This window comes from Mus caroli, unplaced genomic scaffold (genome assembly GCF_978045245.1).
Source record: "Mus caroli unplaced genomic scaffold, Mus_caroli_1 scaffold_3, whole genome shotgun sequence".
Classification (NCBI taxonomy): Eukaryota; Metazoa; Chordata; class Mammalia; order Rodentia; family Muridae; genus Mus; species Mus caroli.
In genome coordinates, this window is record NW_028227258.1 from 143,933,753 (window position 1) to 143,955,313 (window position 21,561).

Genomic DNA, 21,561 nt, shown 5'->3' on the forward strand with positions numbered 1-21,561 from the left:
TGCACTCCCACCAGCAGTAATGGTGTGTTGCCCTTGCTCCACATTCTCACAGCATGAGCTGTCATTGTGTTACTGGTCTTGTCTATTCTGACAGCAGTAAGATGAAATTTCAGAGTAATTTTGATTTTGATTTCCCTTATGTGTAAAGATATCAAACATTTCTTTAAGTAGTCCTTGGACATTTGAGATTGTTCTGACAAGAATTCTCTGTTTACATTTGTACCCCATTTCTTAATTGGATTATTTGATCTAGTTTCTTGAGTTCTTTATATACTGTGGATATTAACCTTCTATCCTTTACAGAGTTGATAAAAATATTTTCCCATTAAATATGTCTTGTCATATTAATGGTTGGTAATCTATGCCTTACAGCAGCTTTTCCATTTTAAGAAGTCCCATTTATTAGCCATTGATTTTAATCCTTGCACTATTGGTATTCTGCTTAAAAAAATGTTTCTTGTGCTGATGTGTTCAGGGATATTCCCTACTTTGTCTTCTATCAGGTTCAGTTTATCCGGTTCTATGTTGAGGACTTTGATACAATTGGACTTCAGTTTCATGTAGGCTGATAAATAAAGATGTATTTGCATTCTTCTACATCCAAACATCCAGTTAGACTAGCATTATTTGTTGAACATGCTTTCTTTTTTCCATTGGGGCTTTTTTATTCTTTATCAAAAATCAGGTGTTCATAGATATGTAGATCCATGTCTGGATCTTTGATTCGATTCCAATGATCAACATAGACAAACATGTTTTGTGTTATGCTATACATACTATACATACATACTATACATACATACTATACTATACATACTATAGCATAGTACTATATACATAGTACAGCTTATAATCAGTATTGATGATACCTCCAGATGTTCGATTGTTCATGATTGTGTTAGCTATCCTGGATAGCTTTTGTTCTTCTGGATCAAATTGAGTATTGTCATTTCAAGGAAGGTCTGTAAAACCTGAGTTGCATTGCTTTTGTTAACATAGCCATTTATTGTGTTATTTCTACTGATCCAGGGCATGGAAGACCTTTCCATCTTCTGAAGTCAAGCCTTTCACTTGCTGGGTTAGAATTGCCCCTAGATATTTTACATTTTTTGTGGCTATTGTGAATGGTGTTGTTTCCCTGATTTCTTTCTCAGTCTGTTTGTCATTTGTATATAAGAGGACTGCTGATTTTCTTGAGTTAATCTTGTATACAGCCATATCACTGGAGGGGTTTATTGTTAAGAGTAGTTAACAATAGATAGAAGTTTTTGGGTCACATATGTATGCCATCATATCATCTGCAAATACAATTACTTTAACTCTTTCCTTTCCAATTTGTATCCCCTTGAATTCCTTCAGTTATCTTCTTGCTATAGCTAGAACTTCAAGAACTATATTGAATAAACAGGGAAAGAGTAGACAGCCATGCCTTGTTCCTGGTTTTAGTGTAATTACTTTCAGTTTCTCTCTACTTAATTTGATGTTGGAGGTTGGCTTGCTGTAAATTTCCTCTATAATGTTTAGGTATGTCCCTTATGTCCCTGAACTCTCCAAAACTTTTATCATGAAGGGGTGTTAGCTTTTGTCAAAGGGCTTGTATTTATTTATTTATTTATCACTCCATTTTTTTATCTCCCCCCCTCCAGTCCACCCTCATACTGCTCCACATCCCATACCTCCTCCCTACCCCCTGTCCCCACCCCTCATGCCACCTGGCCTCTAAACTCCCTGGGGCCTCCAGTCTCTTGAGGGTTAGGTGCATCATCTCTGAATGAACACACCTGGCAGTCCTCTGCTGTATGTGTGTTGGGGTCGTATACTTATGTGTATGCTGCCTGTTTAGTGGTTCAGTGTTTGAGAGATCTCAGGGATTCAGATTAATTGAGACTGCTGGTTCTCCTCAACTTCTATCAGTCTTTCCCTAATTCAACAACAGGGGTCAGCTGCTTCTACCCATTGGTTGAGTGTAAATATCTGCATCTGACTCTTTCATCTGCTTGTTGGGTCTTCCAGAGGGAAGTCATGATAGGTCCCTTTTTGTGAGTGCTCCATAGCCTCAGTAATAGTGTCAGGCCTTGGGACCTCCCCTTGAGCTGGATCCCTCTTTGGGCCTCTTGCTGGAACTTCTTTTCCTCAGGCTCCTCTCCATTTCCATTCCTGTAATTCTTTCTGACAGGAACAATTATGGGTCAGAGTTGTAACTGTGAGATGCCCCCCTCCCCTGCCCTCAATTGATGCCTTGTCTTCCTGCTGGAGGTAGGCTTTATAAGTTCCCTTGCCCTGCTGTCAGGCAGTTCATCTAAGGTCCCTCCCTTTGAATCCTGAGAGTCTCTCACCTGTCCTGTCTCTTGTGCATTCTGGAGCGTCCCCCCAACCTCCTTCCTTGAGGTTGCTTGTTTCCATTCTTTCTGCTGACCTTCAGGGCTTCAGTCCTTTCTTTTCCCTTGCCCAAAACCAGATCAGATTCCCCTCTACCCCTAACTACTCCCCCCATCCACTTTCTCTCTTATGTCCCTCCCTACCTCCCCACTTGTGATTGCTTTCTGCTCCCTCCCAAGTGGGACTGAGTAAGCCAAGTGTCCTTACTTGGGCACTTTGGCTTGCTTGCTTGTTGACCTTTTTGAGTTCCGTGCATGGTATCTTGGGTATTCTGGTTTTTTTGGTTTTTTGTTTGTTTGTTTGTTTGTTTGTTTTTACTAATATCCATTTATTAGTGAATACATAGCATGCATGTCCATTTGGGTCTGAGTTAACTCACTCAGGATAAAATTTTCTAGTTCCATCCATTTGCCTACAAAACTCAGTATGTCCTCATTCTTAATAGCTGAGTAGTATTCCATTGTATAAATGAAACACATTTCCTATATCCATTCTTCTATCATGGGACATCTAGGTTGTTTCCAGCTTCTGGCTATCATAAATAAGGCCACTATGAACATAGTAAAACACGTGCCCCTGTGGCATGGTGGGGCACCTCGTGGGTATATTCCCAAGAGTGGTATAGCTAGGTCTTCAGGTAGATCTATTTCCAATTTCCTGAGGAACCTCCAGATTGATTTCCAGAGTGGTTGTACCAGTTTGCAATCCCACCAGCAATGGAGGAATCTTCCTCTTTCTCCACACCCTCTCCAACATGTGTTGTAACCTGAGGTTTTGATCATGGCCATTCTGATTTGCGTAAGGTGGAATCTCAGGGTTGTTTTGATTTGCATTTCTCTGAACACTAAGGACTTTGAACATTTCTTTAGGTGCATCTCAGCCATTCAAGATTCCTCAGTTGTGAAATCTCATTTTAATTCTATACCCCATTTTTTTATTAGATTGGGTTTTTGGTGATTAACTTCTTGAGTTCTTGATATATTTTGTTTATTAATCCTCTATCAGATTTGGGATTAGTGGAGATTTTTTCAGCATTCAATAAGATGATTGTGTGGGATTTTTCTTTCAGTTTGTTTCTATGGTGGATTACATTGACTGATTTTTGTATGTTGACCCAACCTTTTATCTCTAGGATGAAGTGGACACAACCATGGTGGATGAGCTCTTTGATGTGTTCTTGGATTTGTTTTGTAAATGTTTTATTGAGAACTTTGCATCTATGTTCATAAGGGAAATTATTGTAATTCTCTTATGAGGGTCTTTATGTGGCTTTGGTATCAGGGTAACTGTGCTATCTTAAAATAAATTGAACAATGTTTCTTCCTTTTCTATTTTGTGGGATAATTCGAGTGATATTGGCATCAACTTTTTTTGAAAGTCTGGTAGAATTCTGAACTAAAATCATTTGAGGCTGGGCATCTTATGGTTGGGAGACTTTTAATAACTGGTATTTCAATAGGGGTATAGGTCTGTTTTACCTGCTTATTTGATATTTATTAACTTTAGTAAGTGGTGTGGCTTGAGAAAAGTTACTATTTCTTTTACATTTTCTGTGGAGTAAGGGCTTTTAAATTGTGTTCTCATGATCCTCTAAATTTTATCAATGTCTGTTGTTATCTCCCTTTTCACTTCTAATGTTGTCAATTTGGATACTCTCTCTTTACCTTTTAGTTAATTTGGATAATGGTTTGTCCATCTTATTGGTTTTCTCAAAGAACCAACTCTTTGTTTCCCAGATTTGCAAGATGTTTTGGAGATTTTTTTTTTTTTTTTAGATTTAACATATTCTTTTTCTGACATATCCATTTAATTGATTGTGCCTTCAATGCTGAGATGAAAAATCTCTTGTATTTCATTGGTGAGGCTACCTCTGAGCTTGCACTTCAAGTGAGTGAACTTTTCATCTCTAAATTTCCTTCAGTTTGAGTTTTTGCTATTGATTCTATTTCCATTTTCAGGTGTTGGACTGTTTTATTCATATCCTTCCACTGTTTGTGTTCTTATAGATTTCTTTAAGAGATTCATTCATTTCCTCTTTAAGGACCTCTGTCATATTCATAAAAGTTATTTGAAGGTATTTTTCTTGTCCTTCAGCTATGTTGCATCACTCAGGGTCTGCTGTGGTATGATTGCTGTACTCTAATGGAGAAATATTGTCTGGCTATTATTGATTGTGTTTTTACACTGGCATCTAGGCATCTGACATTGGAAAAAAAATGTAATTCTTGATGCTGATACCTGGTACTGTTTTTGTTGGGTGATTGTTTTCTTCTTGGTTTCTCCTGCCCTCTCTGGTTCTGAGGAGAGTGTGATGACTGTATATTGCCTGGTGGAAAATTCTTTGGGACTCCTGATATGTGTGGCTACAGTAGGTCCCAGGTAAAATGTGTTTTTAGACATTGTATGCTAACACTTAGGAATGGGTCCATATCAGGAAGAAAAGTGGAGTGCTCCATTAGAATCTGCTTAGCCCCTGGGAATTGGGCCAGAGAGTGAGGAGAAGCCATGACAGGAGATCTGCTACAGAACTGACAAAGAGCCTGGGGCACTAGACTTGGAAGAATGGAGGATCTGTAATAATTCACCATTGTCCTACCTTCTTTATTGGCTGAAGTGGCCTGTGACTTTCCAGGCAATGTCTGTGGGAGATGCTGGCTAGGATAAAGCAGAAAGTAGTGGAAAGGAAATTTGAAGAGGTAGAGCTGCGTTATCCACTGGAAATGAGGGCAGGGAAGGCAGGCTGCAGCAGGTGCTCTGGTACAAAACTGGGGATAAGACTGGAGAAGTGTTTTGGGAGTGGCCAAGGAAGAGTGGTGGAGATCTGACATTAGTCTTCCTGACTCCCTGTCAAGAGTCTAAATCTATTTCTTGTGAGCAGTGCAATGAGGAGATAGAGACCCAACGCAGAAGTGTTAGCTTCAAAATTAAAAGTCCAATAATAAATCATAATAACCGTATGTCTATGTTAAACCTATTAGTTGTTTAAATATTTCAAAGTAGCTTTTAGTTACTTCATGTGGTCTTTACCAAGGTACTCTGAGGGACTGTGGCTGCTGTTAAATCTTATCAGTCTTTTTACAAATGAGAAATAGTCTCAGAAGAGAGACAGAATTTTTCACTTGGATTTTGATGACCATAACTGTATCTTTCTCATGAGATATCACTATCCCATATTATTTCTTATTGTCCCCACTAAGAGAATATTTTTATATTTAGATTATTCCAAGCCATCTACCACAATGTCCATGTTGACAAGTTTGGGAAACGTAAGACAAGTCTTGAGACTATGACAGAGATTGTAACCTCAGGATAAGATCCTAGAGTAATAGTGTGTTTTGTTCTGTTGTAATGGTGCAAGGGATTAAAGCAATATTCAGTACACACTCTACTTCCCAGTTCTATTCCTATCCTAAATCTGTTAACAATTATTTGATCAAATGCCAGAGGTTGTGTTAGTGACTTGTGTAGCTTAGTTAGTATTTTCATTTGATCACTGCATAGGAAGGCTCAGCAAGAATTAAACACAAACCACACAGTGAAACAGGAGCAAACCCAGAGGCAGGCTGTTGGCTTTAATGACTTATGGTAATCACTGTCACTTCAGGCAAAACTGGTTAAGAAACAACCACTGTTTTTTATACAACACGTACCACTGGTTCTCACATACAGGATTCAGTATTATAAAATAATTGTATAGAGGGAAAAATAGGCATTTAGACAAATGGGGCAGTTTTGAAGCTTACCAAAATATTCTCACAGAAGGTAAGAATTTCACTTCATGAAAAAAAAATTCTTATGCTAAAAAAAAAAGAATTTCACTTCATGTTTGTAATTTTTTTTTCTTCTCCTTTTGCCATATTGGGGATTGGACCCAGGGCCTCTGCATATGCTAGTCAAATGCTTTCTGACTACACTATAGCACTAGTCTCCTGTGAGAAAAATCTTAACTGAAGAGAGAGATACTTTACAAACAGACAATAGACAATAAAGTTTCATGTATAACATAAGGAAACATCATTACAAAATACTGATGTCACTATTACCAATTTCTGCATTTCAATACAAAGCTAAGAGGTTCAGGAAGGAAATGCCAGCTGATTGGAAGGTAACTGTAATGAAAATTAAAAGTAAATTCATCACATGAGAGTTAAAAGCAAACCAGGACAGAAAGGAATGAGGCTTCTTGGCAGAACCCAGCTTCAAACCACAGCTCTCAACTTGATTATTCACTGAAATCATCTGGAGAGCTTTAAAAAAAAGCCCTGGGCTGGTCCCCAGTGACTGATTTTATCATTCTGTAGTGAGGGTTGATGAGTTTAAAAGTCCCCCAGGAGATGTTATTATGTGGCCAAGGTTCAGCACCCCTCATTTCAAGGTTTCGGTTAGTGTTGTGGTTCTGATTTCACTGATCTAGGATGGAGATGTTATGCTTATTGCTTTAAAACTAATCTGCTGTGATTCTAACAGGCAGCCAATATCGCTGGTAATCTCTGAGATATCCGAATGCTTCAAAGGAAGAAGTGGTTACATTATTTAGAAAATTCACTCCTAATCTGCTTGCACATGTGACACACCAATAGAAGTATGGTATCTGGAGCACAGAGAATAGAAGCACCTCTCTCTTTTCCTACTCAAGCAGTGCTTGTATTTCTGGCACATTGTAAGAGGCCTATCAACTATCTGAATTTACCAAATGTCAAAAGGCTAATGCCATATCATCTCTAACAGAGAAATAAAAAATGGTTAATATAGGCTGGGGTATATCTCAGGGGTAGAGGTCTTGCCTAGCCAGCACAAAAGCACCACCCCTACACCTAAAGAAATGATAAAATAACTATATCTGTTTTAGGGGTTATAAATGGATTGGGAGCAGGACTTGATTTGTGTTTATAAAGGTTGAAAATTAAAGGGAAGAAAACTTCTTTTCAATGTGAAAAATACTTTTTTGTGAGTGATAACTCAGAAACTGTACATAACAGTCAAGTGAGTGATATGGGATATAATGTCAGAGCTAGAGAGAAAAGGCAGGAGAATTACAGGTCCAAGGTCTGCTTGGCTTAGAAAGACAGACCCTGTCAAGAGAAGGAAGAACACGAAGGGGGAGGGAGGAACGGAGGGAGAGAGGGAGAGACAGAGAAGAGGAAGGATAAAATGACAAATTATAGCTCAGTTCTAGAGAAGTTACACAACATGTGTAAAGCCTTGGGCTCAATCCCCAGAACCATAAAAAAGCAAGATTAAAACAAATCAAAAACCACACAAACAAAAACAATGCACTATTAATCCATGGATGCCTTAGTTTGAACTGTAGATATAGCTCAGGGGCTGAGCATTTGCCTAGCAAATACAAGGTTCTGAGTCCTATCCCTTATAACCTCAATCAATACACTGAAAAGGAATCTGAGAAATTAAGATGGTAAACGAATAGTTATGAGGTTTCCTCAACAAATAACCAATAATGCATGTGCTGTTTAAGCTGTTAGAGCTGTTCCATGAAGAAAAAAAAAATCAAAGTTTATGGTCTTGGTCAGTTTAACAAGTAAGGTATGCAATGTCTAAAGTAGTAGCTTGGGAGCTAGTGAGTGGGCTCAGCTGATAGTCACCTGACACCAAGCCTGACAACCTAACTTCCATGAGGGTGACCTCTGAACATAGACACATTTGGTCACCTGTGCAATTTCACAGGCGCGCGCATGTGTGCGAGCACGCACACACACACACACACACACACACACACACACACACACACACACACCAATTAACTCATAAAGAAGCATCCTAAAGTACTATCTTAGAAGCTACTTGCTTGTATGTATTTTCAACTTTTTATTTCTCAGATTGCTACATGAGTACAGGTCAAATCCACACAGTGCATTTCTCTTTGCTCCAGACACTCCGTCCCAGTGCTTTGAGCAGAGTAAGACCTTAACAAAATTTTATTGAGCATATGAATGTTTAACTTACATGTATATAAATATATAGCAGGAACCATAAATAGCAGGAACCAAAGCCTGTTTCTGCAATGCAGTGTGAAGGTAGGCATTTGTACTGACTCGGATTTATTTTTAACTTTATTCAAATATACAATTGTTGATCTAAAAATTTATGATTTTCCTTTGAATTATATATTAGTTATCACAATTCTTTTTTACTTCCTCATCTGTCTAAGAGACTATATACAGACACTCAGAAATGTGTGTGTGTGTGTATGTGTGCGTGTGCGTGTGTGTGTGTGTGTGTGTGTGTGTGTGTGTGTGTGTGTGTGTGCATCCTAGGCTACATTTCATCAGACCTTGTAGAGAACAGCTCTGTCACGTCCGTTCCCTTCCCTGTTCCTATCCATTTTCAGCCCCAGTGACTATAGTGGGGCTGGCTGCTCTTTTCACTGCTGCCATTGCCACTATCCCCTGATCACCATGGCTAATCAGGTGGCATGCCAGCCTGCACCAATCATTAAGGTGACCCACATTAATAGCGCAGCCATGTCACAGTGTATTCATTCCACATATACAGACATGGCTTGAGTATGAGGCAGAAATGTGCATGTGCTTATCTGTGTTTGCAGTGCAGCAGGATTTATTGATTATAATGATCTGCTTTGGCACTCAAAATCTACAAATGGGAATCATCTGTGAATTATTTCAAAGACAAAGCGGATGTGCCTTTTCCTACGAGCATTTCCCTTGATTTGTCATTTCCCTTCCACTGGATTGTAAAACATCACAGCTTAAAACATGTCCATCTCTTTATCTGGAAGGAACTTTTAATCCTATTCATTTTCTATCTTAAAAAAAGAAACCCGTTTTTTCTCCTGGCCAGGTAAAGAAGGTGGTTCAGGATCATAATTGTGAGTTCATCATGAAAATTTTGTGACCCAATTGTCTTATAGATGGTAGTCAGTAAAACTCGGTTCTTGACAGTATACAAGCAGCCTTCTCTGAACCACAGCTATGGCAGTTGGCACCTTGCAATGCATGGTTTAGATTTATCCCCCAAATATTTGCATTCTCTATAGCCATTTTTCTACACTATAGTCTAATAATTAGAGGGTCCCATTACCTGCTAAATGCTTGCATAAATTAGCAATCCATTATGCACAATAAGTTTTATAAAACATTTACAGATAGAGATCATGTTTAATTAAAATTAGCTTCCATATGTAAGCCAAGTGTGCACTAATGATCCACAGTGACCTTTTATTACCTATAGTCCCTTGTTTTGGATGGATGATTGACAGCTTGCCGTTTGGCTACCATGTTGAATTTTAGCTGACAAGACTTTTCATTTTAACTCAATTTGCCCGCCTATCACAAGCTGGTGGCAGGCCAGACCCCAGTCACCCAGCTTTGCCTCAGCAGCTTGCTTGGTTCTCATTAGTACGCATTTATTCAGTGGGAATTGGAAGACAAATGCTTGAAGGCATGTGAACTAAGTATAGCAAATTAGGTTTAAAGACTGAATATTTATAAGTATATGGAAAGTTGTTGGGTTTTTTTTTTTTTATAATTCTAGAGCAAATTGAGAACCAAGTGCTAGCTTTAGTATAAAGGAAATGAAGATAGAAAGGAGACAATTCTAAGAATAAAAATACTATAAGCTTTTCCCTTCCATTTTGGAAATATGTAAAATCTCTCTGACAACACCTTATCCAATAAAAACCTGGCATCTCTTTCATGGAATGCTTGCACAATGAAATTTAGCACCTCGAGTGTGAGGAAGGAGGGGAAAAAATGAGGGTCATGTTCATTTGTTGCTTGGTTATCCCTTGGTATGTTTTAAACTGCCTTGTTTGTTCGGCACTAGCATAGAAACAGATGTTGCTCTACCGTGCAGGATAATTTACTGTACCTCCTGGTGTAGCATGGAAGTCCTCCCAGGGCCCAGCTGGTCTGTCAGTGGTACTGGCTGGTGTCTGCTCAACTATGACAACTACAAGGAGAAACTGCAGCTTTTTCATTGTGCCCTTGTCATCCTTCTCAACATATAGCTCTGCCCACATTCATTCTGGGGCTGGAAGTGCTGCTGGCTTTTGTCTTTATGCTGTACTGCAGACCCCATAAGCTCGCCTCTCCATTGGTGATAATAACACAACTCATTACTTTTGTCGCCTAATGATTATCGGCATGATCGCTCAGAGCAAGAGCCAACCTCGTCTTGCACACATAACTGGTACTGGAAGGTAAAACAGATTTGTCACTTACGATCTGACTGCTGAGCCACACTTTCAGCTCCATTATTGTGATTAACTTCTGCATAAGATATGCTTGCCCAATTGTCATTTGTGATACTGCAGTAGGCACAAGCTGCCATGCTTCCTGAGAGCACACCAGCCAATCGGATATAACCATGTTATTCGGACTGTTAAATGCCTATCCTGTCACAGCAGCCACCCCAAACATTATTTTGCTTTTGTGTTTCGTCTTCCCACACCCCTACTGGACTTGTTGTGTGAACAGAACTACTACATATGTCAGCTACTATTTCATGCCACATGTTAAAATGATGCTATGCTATTGTTGGTCCAACAGGACCAGTAGCAGGACATGGGAAGCCTATCCTTGATTTTCACCATAGCAATGTTGGTTGTTGGTGTCTGGCCAGCTGAAATCTGTCCTGTCAGGTGCCTTGTGGCTATCTGCAGTAAAGTCCATGTTCCAAAACCAAAGTCCTTTTCTGGCTTCATCACCAGCAAACCGATTTGACTAAGCCTGATTATAATAACGAAGGCAGTCTAAGAGAATATGCACAGCCTCACTCTACGTCACATTGAATCACTGCACTGCCCACACAGAGCTGACCGAAGCCTCATTTCTTTAGACAAATGCGTGCTCAAGGAAAAACCTCCTGGGAGAAGGCACCCAAAGCTACTTTGTGTCCCTATGCGAGCTGTTCCTAGGTTTAAATCTTACTAAAATACTTATTTTTGTGTTTTGCTGTATACAAGCCCCCTCTATTGGGTCTGCCTTTAATAACCTAATAACTCGGGATGGGCTATGCCAAAACTGTGTTCAGTACCAAGAAACTAGGCTCTGAACATGTGTATGAGGTTTCTAAATTGTAAGTCATAACACAATCATTTATTATCATGTGAAAGGGGGGAAGCTCCATTTGGCGCTCTTTCACATTGCTGATTAGAAAGCACGAGGCTTTATATTCCAGGACCCATTCACGCCGGTGGAAACATAGTCAGTTTTGATTATGAAGGGAGAGATGCCGCTCTAGACAGGAGCTACACACTGATATGCATGCTATCAGAATGATTTATGCAAATTATGCATATTATTCCCAAAGGAATTCCTCCTCAAACTGCCAGGATAAATCGCCGGAAATTAGCCATAAAATCTGCCGTGCTGGGAGCAAAAGGTGAAGGCCACTGGGAAACCAAGGACATTCAGCTTCTGGAATCTTCCAGCACATGATGGTGAATGTTATTCTTCCTGGATGCTGAGAAAAAGTGTGGTTTTCTTTTATATCATATAAAAATTTCTTCCTTTGAAAAATTTCCAACAAATGCTGACTCATTTTATTTACAACTAGCATTAGAGAAATAAAGAGTTAAGCTGTCTTCAAATGTACCTACTATAATTAATTTACAGTTAACTGTCTAAGGGCTTTTAAAGGGAACAATAGTCTACAGACTGATGAAGTAACCCTCCAGTAGGGTGCTGTGTATGTGTACAGTTTCACTTTATTATTATATTTGTTTCCCTAACAGACCAGTCCTTTCCTGGTGACGATTCCTTCTTTTCTCTGTCTATAAACAATGTGCTGACCACCTGCCCAAAGATGCTGTGCCAAAGCCACGAGGTTCTTTCCCCTCAGCCTCCACAGCCTCATTGACTCTCCCTTAGTTTGCAATGGATGTGAAGAAATCAGTTCCCTTCTAGGCAAGGTTTTGATCATGAGTTCTAACAGGTGACTAAGGAAGCTTCGCAGAGCACTCTCACCTTATAGAAGCTGTGGCTTGTTTCTTTCAGAAAGCACTATTCTTGAGGTTCTGAGGCTGTGTTCATACTCCAGCATCATCCGAGAAGTGCAAGAGGATATGGATTTCAACTTAGAGAGTAAGAGCTACTCTCTACGGAAAGGAGATTTTGTAGCTCTCTTTCCTCCAATGATACACAATGACCCAGAAATCTTCGATGCTCCAAAGGTAAATAAGCATCCTGTCAGTCAAGAAAGCTCACTCCTACCGGGCGTGGTACGCCTTTAATCCCAGCACCTGGGAGGCAGAGGCAGGTGTATTTCTGAGTTCGAGGCCAGCCTGGTCTACAAAGTGAGTTCCAGGACAGCCAGGGCTATACAGAGAAACCCTGTCTCGAAGGAAAAAAAAAAAGAAAGAAAGAAAGAAAGAAAGCAAGAAAACTCACTCCTATCCACCCTTCACTCATTTCCACTGAAGATTTGAGGCAGTTTGGTGAGGACTTATGTTTTTTCCCTATAATAGGAAGGCTTTTGCCTCTACAGATTTTTTTCCCCTAAGAATCTGACTTTGACAAGTTATGTGATCTGTGAACAGAAATACAGATAACTCTAAATGTTGCTTACCTGAAATGGACATTTTTACTTGGTCACCATTAGCCACAGACTTAGATTCTTTTTGAGGAAGAACTTCAGAAGTCAAATACCATCATCACTATAGTTAAGTTAAAATAGTAGTTAAGCCCTTTTAGCTAAAGGTATGTGCCCTGCTTGATCAATTAGCATGGCACTATGAACTTCAAATTGTAAAGCTGCTGCTCTCGGGTGAAGCTCTGAGGGTAATTGTGTCATCTCCTTGTATTTTTTTCCTGAAGCTGGAGTTAATGAATATCAAAGACTGGAAATTAATCCACCCCGGTTCATCCCTTAATACCACTTCGGAGAGTCACCCCCTGCATGCAAATTGAGTGTACTTACATTCTGCTTGTGCTTTGCATGAAGGAGGGCTTTGACTGCTACTATTTACTGATCCCCTTTGGAAAATGAAACTTCTGTACTCTTTTTAAATGTCTCATAGACATTTAAATATAGCTTTTAAATATAGATTTTAAATATAACTTTTAAATATAGCTTTTAAGACAGAATGTTCTGTAGCCAACTTGAGTTATAATATTAAGAAATTAATAAGAGGACAGGCTTCAAAAACAATGAACTAATTTGTATGTATTTACCAGGAAAGCCAATGTCTTACCATGGAAAGTGTGGCATGGTTTCTTAGGAGAAGAATTATGCAGATAATGACAGCCAGGAGGGTGTCGAGCTTTGACCAGAGTGAGTGTTCTCCAGAGGGCAAGCTTCATCTCTGAATTTGTGAATACCAAAAATGACAGTTATTAGTATAGAAGCAATAAATAAAACAACTGAAATTAAATCTGAAAAATATTTGCTAAAATGTCACTACTTCTCCCTATAGTTTTTCACTTCTGCTTATGGTTTTCTTTGTAATTATCCGATTAGTAGCGGAGTTTATTATTTGTGTCATGAGAGTTAAATCAGAGTTATTGTTGTCATCAAATAAAAAAAACGTTTAGCAGATTGCCACTATCTCTATAGACACCATTCTTTGTGCTCTCCTCACCTCCCACCCTTTCAACCCCATGGTTCTTTTGGATAGGAATTTAACAGCCAAAATTATGCATTATAAGTGCTAGGGCCAGGCATGCTGGGAGTAAAGATCAGCAGATCTGTATGTTTAAAGCCAGCTAAGAAAAGTGTATCTCGAGCCGGGTGTGGTGGCGCACGCCATTAATCCCAGCACTTGGGAGGCAGAGGCAGGCAGATTTCTGAGTTCGAAGCCAGCCCGGTAAACAAAGTGAGTTCCAGGACAGCCTGGGCTACACAGAGAAACCCTGTCTCGAAAAAAACAAACAAACAAACAAACAAACAACAACAACAAAAAAAGGAAAGGAAAGGAAAGGAAAGGAAAGGAAAGGAAAGGAAAGGAAAGGAAAGGAAAGGAAAGGAAAGGAAAGGAAAGGAAAGGAAAGGAAAGAGGATCTCCTATCCAACCTGGGCATCAAGTGCTTCAATGTTGTACCATTTCTGCTGTTCATAAACTCTAAATATTCAGCCACTCGTCTTTTTCTGTATGCTCACATTCACACTCAGAACCTATCTTTGCTTCAGGAACATGAATATTACTTTAAAAATAGGCATTAGTCTTATTTGCTCATTAGTACAACAAGCATATGTGGAACCCTGCTATGGGAGAATCATTGTATTGCAGACTGTGAAAACTCAAGAGGTAGGCTGAGAAAAGTGAATCCTCTCTCACTCTGCCGTCTTTTGGGAGATGACTGCAGTCTCTATTGCCTTGCATGGTGAGGTACAAGGAAAGACTGATCACAAGACATTGCTTTCTTTGCAAGCAAAGGACTTCTCCTTGAGGTGACCCTGGCCAGATTGCTTCAAATTCCTGGACCCAACGCAATTCAGTGCATGTGAGCACCTCCAGGAAATTCAAGCAGAATAACAGCTAGTGAGCAGAAGGCCTGTTCAGTGTCTTTCATAGCCAGTCCTGCTTCTGACATCCTAGGGTCTCTCAGAGGATTTAAATGATTGTGATGCTGAGATTAAGTGGAACTTGCTGATCTTTGCTATCCAAAATAGCCTAGGTGGGATTATAATATGCTTCACTTTAGGGGCTAGAACTAAACTAGCCCACAATGGAGTCCATAGGCCTTCCTAACAAGGACCTGTCCAGGATTCTCATGCATATGCAGTGGGACAAACTGAAAATAATTTTTATTCAAATTTACTTTCAAATATTATTACAAATTGTTTCCATGATGATGGCTACAGAGCAAATGCTACTGATAGTTTCCCTTTTAGTTTTTCTAAATAAAGCATAAAATATAAATTTCTGAGATACTATTTCTGAGCAAACTAAAGGAGGAAGACAGAAATTTGAAGGAGCTGTCCTGGCTTCTCACAGGATAGCCTTTGAGGTCACTAAGAAGATCCTGGGCAGCCATGGGAGTTTGGGGTTTATTTTACATGATTTGGATACAATGAAGCCAAAAATCATGGTAAATTTCCTCCTTTGCTTTTTCTGGAGCAAACACCAGAACTATAGTGAACCTTTTTCTAGGGTTGTGTTTCATGTGAAATTTTACTTAAGCTATTCGTCCCTCGCAGAAAGGTCTAGGGAAGAACACTAGTCTACTTAGATTGCTCATCAAGAACCATCCAGTGGAAGAAAGACAGGATTTTCAACAAACGATGCTGACACAACTGGCAGTTATCATGTAGAAGAATGTGAATTGATCCATTCTTATCTCCTTGTACAAAGCTCAAATCTAAGTTGATCAAGGAACTCCACATGAAACCAGAGAGACTGAAACTTATAGAGGAGAAAGTGGGGGAGAACCTCAAAGATATGGGCACAGGGGAAAAATTCCTGAACAGAACAGTAATGGCTTGTGCTATAAGATCAAGAATCAACAAATGGGACCTCATAAAACTGCAAAGCTTCTGTAAGGCAAAAGACACTATCAGTAAGACAAAAGGCCACCAACACACTGGGAAAGGCTCTTTACCAATCCTAAATCAGATAGAGGACTAATATCCAATATATATAAAGAACTCGATAAGATGGACTCCAGAAAATCAAATAACCCTATTAAAAATGAGGTACAGAGCTAAATAAAGAATTCTCAACTGAGGAATACCATATGGCTGAGAAGCACCTGAAAAAAATGTTCAACATCCTTAATCATCAGGGAAATGCAAATCAAAACAACCCTGAGATTCCACCTCAGACCTGTCAGAATGACTAAGATCAAAAATTCAGGTGACAGCAGATTCTGGCCAGGATGTGGAGAAAGAGGAACACTCCTCCATTGGTGGTAGGATTGTAAACTGGTACAACCATTCTGGAAATCAGTCTGGCGGTTCCTCAGAAAATTGGACATAGTACTACTGGAAGATCCAGCAATATCTCTCCTGGGCATATACCCAGAAGATGTTCCAACTTGCAATAAGGACACATGCTCCACCATGTTCATGGCAGCCTTATTTATAAAGGCCAGAAGCTGGAAAGAACCCAGATGTCCATCAACAGAGGAATGGATACAGAAAATATGGTACATTTACACAATGGAGTACAGCAATTAAATACAATGAATTCATGAAATTCTTAGGCAAATGGATGCATCTGGAGGATGTCATCCTGAGTGAGGTAACCCAATCACAAAAGAATACACATGATATGCACTCACTGATAAGTGGATATTAGCCCAGAAACTTAGAATATCCAAGATACAATTTGCAAAACACATGAAACTCAAGAAGGAAGACCAAAGTGTGGATGTGTCAGTCCTTCTTAGAAGAGGGAACAAAATACCCATGGAAGGAGTTACAGAGACAAAGTTTAGAGCTGAGATGGAAGGAAAGCCCATCCAGAGACTGCCCCACCAGGGGATCCATCCCAAACCCAGACACTATTGCATATGCCAGAAAGATTTTGCTGACAGGACCCTGATATAGCTCTCTTTTGTGAGGCTATGCCAATGCCTGGCAAATACAGAAGTGGAGGTTCACAGTCATCTATTAGATGGAACACAGGGCCTCTAATGAAGGAGTCAGAGAAAGTACCCAAAGAGCTAAAGGGGTCTGCAACGCTGTAGGAGGAATAACAATATTAACTAACTAGTATCCCCCAGAGCTGTGTCTCTATTTGCATATGTAGCAGAGGATGGCCTAGTCGACCATCAATGGGACGAGAGGCCCTTCCTCTTGCGAAGATCATATGCCCCAGTACAGGGGAATGCTAGGGCCAGGAAGCAGGAGTGGGTGGGTTTGGGAGCAGGGCGGGGGGAGGGTATAGGGTCTTTGGGAATAGCCTTTGAAATGTAATGAAGAAAATATCTAATAAAAATGCCTTAATAAAAAAAAGAAAAGAAAAAGAAGAGTGGTAAGAAATGCTAAAGCTGCTAACAAGAAGGGTTAGTGCTGAGTTCAGGAAGGCATGGCTGTACCTGAGAGATGAAGATGTTCACCAAAAGAGGCTTCCATTTGCTATTAGAAACACTGTATGTCCCTGTATGTCCACAGAGACGGTCATGGTATTTGCTGCATGGATGAACAGGTATTCTCAGTTCTGCATTGGTTAGATTTGTTTAGATACATTTCATAACAGTACTAAAATATACATCTATTCTAATCTGTTTAAAGCACCACTTGTTAGGAAATAACAAACTATCAAATGCTAAATAATATTGCCAACATTATAGGAAATAACAAACTATCAAATGCTAAATAATATTGCCAACATTATTTTACAGTCTTGCAAGATGGGAGGGAGTAGGAATTGTGCAAAGGCTTTCAAAGCTCAAATACTTAAATTAATTATTCTGAATAAACTAAAGTAAACCAAGTGCTGATAAGGGAGATAATTGTTCCAACCTTACCACATTTGCCATTAAAATGATTTAAACATTCGTAATATAATCAATCACAATTTATTCACATTATAGGGTTTTGGCATAACCAGAAATGTGTTAGACCTGACCTACTTACTTCTCTACATTTGACTTCATGTAGATTATATCAAAGTGGTGGTTAAGTAGATATAATGAGCTCTATCTCGAAAAGAATTGGTCATTTTAACTCAAACCATGAGCATTAATTAATTAATTGAATTGAAAGTTTAATTCACAAGGAACTAAAGTAAAGTCACTAAGCACCCTCTAACACTCAAATGAGAGTTGAACTGGACCATTTTGGCAGTGTGGCAAGACTTAAGGGTGCAGACTAACTACCCTAAATAAATGAATTCTCTAATTTTCTATAGCAAATAATATAACTTCTTTATGAATATATGTCAGAAATGCCTGAGAAGTAAGTAGGTCAGATTAACCCAAGCAGAGTGTACTCAAATAGAAATCAGAATTAACCCAAGCAGAGTATATCTAATAGAAATCTTATAGGAGAAATTTGCATTAACATAGAAAAAAGCAAAATCTGTTTGCAGCTTAGGTTTTGCTCTGGAGATTTGTTGAATCATATTATTTCCTGTCTCTTTAATCCAAACATAAACACTAAATCCTAAAATCATGGTACTCATCCATCAGTAGCTAGTTGAGAGGATAAAAGAATAACAAACTGTTGCTGCTAAGATTCATTATTTCATAGTAGAAATGGCAGCAGCAGTATATGAGAACCCTTTTACCCACAATCAGTATACACACACATACACATATATATATATATACATATATATATATATATCATTGTAAAGGACAAAAATAGAAATAGATGTAGCCTCTCTATGCTTAGACAACTCAGTGCAGTCACTATAATTTGAGCATTGTGTATCCTGGCCAAAACTTGTCCTGAAACCTGCTGCTCTTGGTGGTGTTGCAAGGTGAGACTTTAATAGGTGGTTGGGTTTGCTCTGTTATCAATCTCTTGAAAGTACACTGGCTGCTAGAAAAGTGGGTTACTATGACAGAAGACTTTCTCTCTGATTTTTCCTTTTCTAAATGTATCAACATGCCCTGTGGTTTTCTGTTTTGATAACAGCACAAGGCCCCATCAATGCCAGGTTCTTAGACTATTTGGACTCCAGATTCACAAGTCAAAGAAATGCTTTTCTTTATCAATTACCCAGACTTCAGTATTTCATGACAGCATAGAACACCAAACAAGAGAAGACAAAAGAAATGTGAGCTGAGAAGTGAAGTGGTGTAAGTGTTTGGGTATAGGTGTTCCTTGTAACATTTGAATTTTTTGAGAGTTTGTGTATGACTTTCATATTTTCAGGTTTTACTTCCTTGTGTATGTTTTTTAGACAAAAATCAATCTTGTGGACTTAACTCAAACTCATAAAAATGCAATTAACAATGTCTATTATTTCCTATAGGAATTTAGGTTTGATCGCTTCATAGAAGATGGTAAAAAGAAAACCACGTTTTTCAAAGGAGGAAAGAAGCTGAAGAGTTTCGTTATGCCTTTTGGACTCGGAACAAGCAAATGTCCAGGGAGATATTTTGCAGTGAATGAAATGAAGCTACTACTGATTATGTTTTTAACTTATTTTGATTTAGAAATAATTGACAGGAAGCCCATAGGACTAAACCACAGTCGGATGTTTTTAGGTATTCAGCACCCCGATTCTGCCGTCTCCTTTAGGTACAAAGCCAAATCTTGGAGAAGCTGAAAGTGTGGCAGAGAAGCTTTGCAGAGTAAGGCTGCATGTGCTGAGCTCCGGGATTTGGTGCACTCCCTCCCCCAAATGCAACCACTACTCTTGTTTGAAAATGGCAAATTTATATTTGGTTGAGATCAATCCAGTTTGTTTTGGGTCACAAAACCTGTCATAAAATAAAGCAGTGTGATGGTTTAAAAAATGTCATGGCAATCATTTCAGGATAAGGTAAAATAACATTTTCAAGTTTGTACTTACTATGATTTTTATCATTTGTAGTGAATGTGCTTGTCCGTAATAAATTTGCTCCAGGGTGATTTTATTTAAGTTACTGAAATCCTCTAATATGGTTTTATGTTCTGCCAGAAAGCTGTGCCTTCGATGGACAGTCTAACAATTTCCCGTTTTCCAGAGAAGGGGGAAATTAAATCCAATGAATTACACCGTATGAAAATTTTCCCTTCAAGTATAGTATCAATAACGTCTACATCACCAGGGTACCTTTGCATTAAATGAGTTTTGCAAAATAGTAAATGTTCCAACTCCCTTTAATATTTAACCATCCATAAATATTCTATAACTTTGTATTGTACAGTTCAATAGAACATAATTAGTTGTCATGTAAAATGGCTCATTTTCAAGTTAGATACTGTTAAATTCTAACATATAGACAAACACAAAGCCTATCATATAGTCAGCAATTAGCCTAGACATTAGTATCGGGCTTATTGTGGAGGTAAATATTGAAGTTATAATAGCACTGACAGTAGTATAGGTCTGTAATATAAACCATGTTATCTAATACTTCAATGAACCCTTTACCAAATGTTTCCATTTACATAAGCTGACAAATTAGGTAGCATTATTTATCCACAGCCTTTTAGACTTGAAGGTTAGTTTTTATTTTAAACTCAAATGAAACTATACAAAATAATTTTATATGACATCACACAGCCTGTATTGATTAGTAAAAGAGTTCTACTACCAAATACCCCAGTGATTGACATTTGATATAAATGGTGATACAAAATATAAACTCACAGGATAAATAACTAAACCACATTAATTCGTGCTATATTAATTAGAAATGCTAATGCTTTGGAAAATTTTTATTGTTATTATGAAGGAGATTGATTTTAAAAACAGCATTCTAAAATACTTATACTAGGCAAGATATCATGGTAGCACTTCTTTTCCCCTTCCTAGAGCATAGGTTCTGTGTATTCTGTCCACATGAAGGTCTACTGCCATGTATTCTGGTTTTGCTTTAATGGGGTGGTCTTTATTCTCCATCTCTTTCCTTTTTTAAAAAATGCAAAATGACCATTTATAATACCTGTCTTAGTCAGGGTTCCTATTCCTGCACAAACATCATGACCAAGAAACAAGTTGGGGAGGAAAGGGTTTATTTGGCTCACACTTCCATACTGCTGTTCATCACCAAGGAAGTCAGGACTGGAACTCAAGCAAGTCAGGGAGCAGGAGCTGATGCAGAGGCCATGGAGGGCCTGATGTTCCTTACTGGTTTGCCTCCCCTGGCTTTCTCAGCCTGCTCTCTTATAGAACCAAGACTACCAGCCCAGAGATGGTCCCACCCACAAGGGGCCTTTCCCCCTTGATCACTAATTGAGAAAATGCCTTACAGTTGGATCTCATGGAGGCATTTCCTCAACTTGAGCTCCTTTCCTGTGATAACTCCAGCTGTGTCAAGTTGACACAAAACTAGCCAGTACATTACCTAAATTCACAGAATTCAAAGGGAAGTTATGACTCATGAAAAAGATGTAGAATGAATAAATCAGCCCAGATTACGGAATCAAACCACTTTTGTTGTAATAGCATTTTGGATATATCCTCTTAGCAACTTTTAACCATACCATGCCCTGTTGCTAACTATATTCACAAAGCAATGTGCTAAAACCTCTTTCCACACACACCTCCAAAAGACCATCTTCACCGTGGCTGAGATTTTGTACCTTTGGGTCACTTCTATTATCCCTTTACATACTTTTAAACATTTTAAACTTGGTTTGTATTCTGAACCTAGCATC

General features: G+C 38.8%; 1 protein-coding gene across 3 annotated transcripts in view; it reads left to right on the forward strand.

Annotated features, from left to right (window-relative positions):
* Cyp7b1 (cytochrome P450 family 7 subfamily B member 1) overlaps positions 1-19,712 on the forward strand; it is a 181,542-nt gene extending 161,830 nt beyond the window's left edge. For 2 of the 3 annotated variants that reach the window (XM_021159008.3, XM_029475067.2), the window contains exons 5-6: positions 12,357-12,532; positions 19,226-19,712. In XM_021159008.3, the coding sequence (XP_021014667.1) occupies positions 12,357-12,532; positions 19,226-19,522 (473 nt within the window). In that variant the 3' untranslated portion in view covers positions 19,523-19,712. Of the gene's footprint in view, positions 1-12,356; positions 12,533-13,535; positions 17,137-19,225 lie in introns of those variants that run through there. The other variant, XM_085836012.1, reaches the window with a different exon arrangement.
* Positions 19,713-21,561: the final 1,849 nt, after the last annotated feature.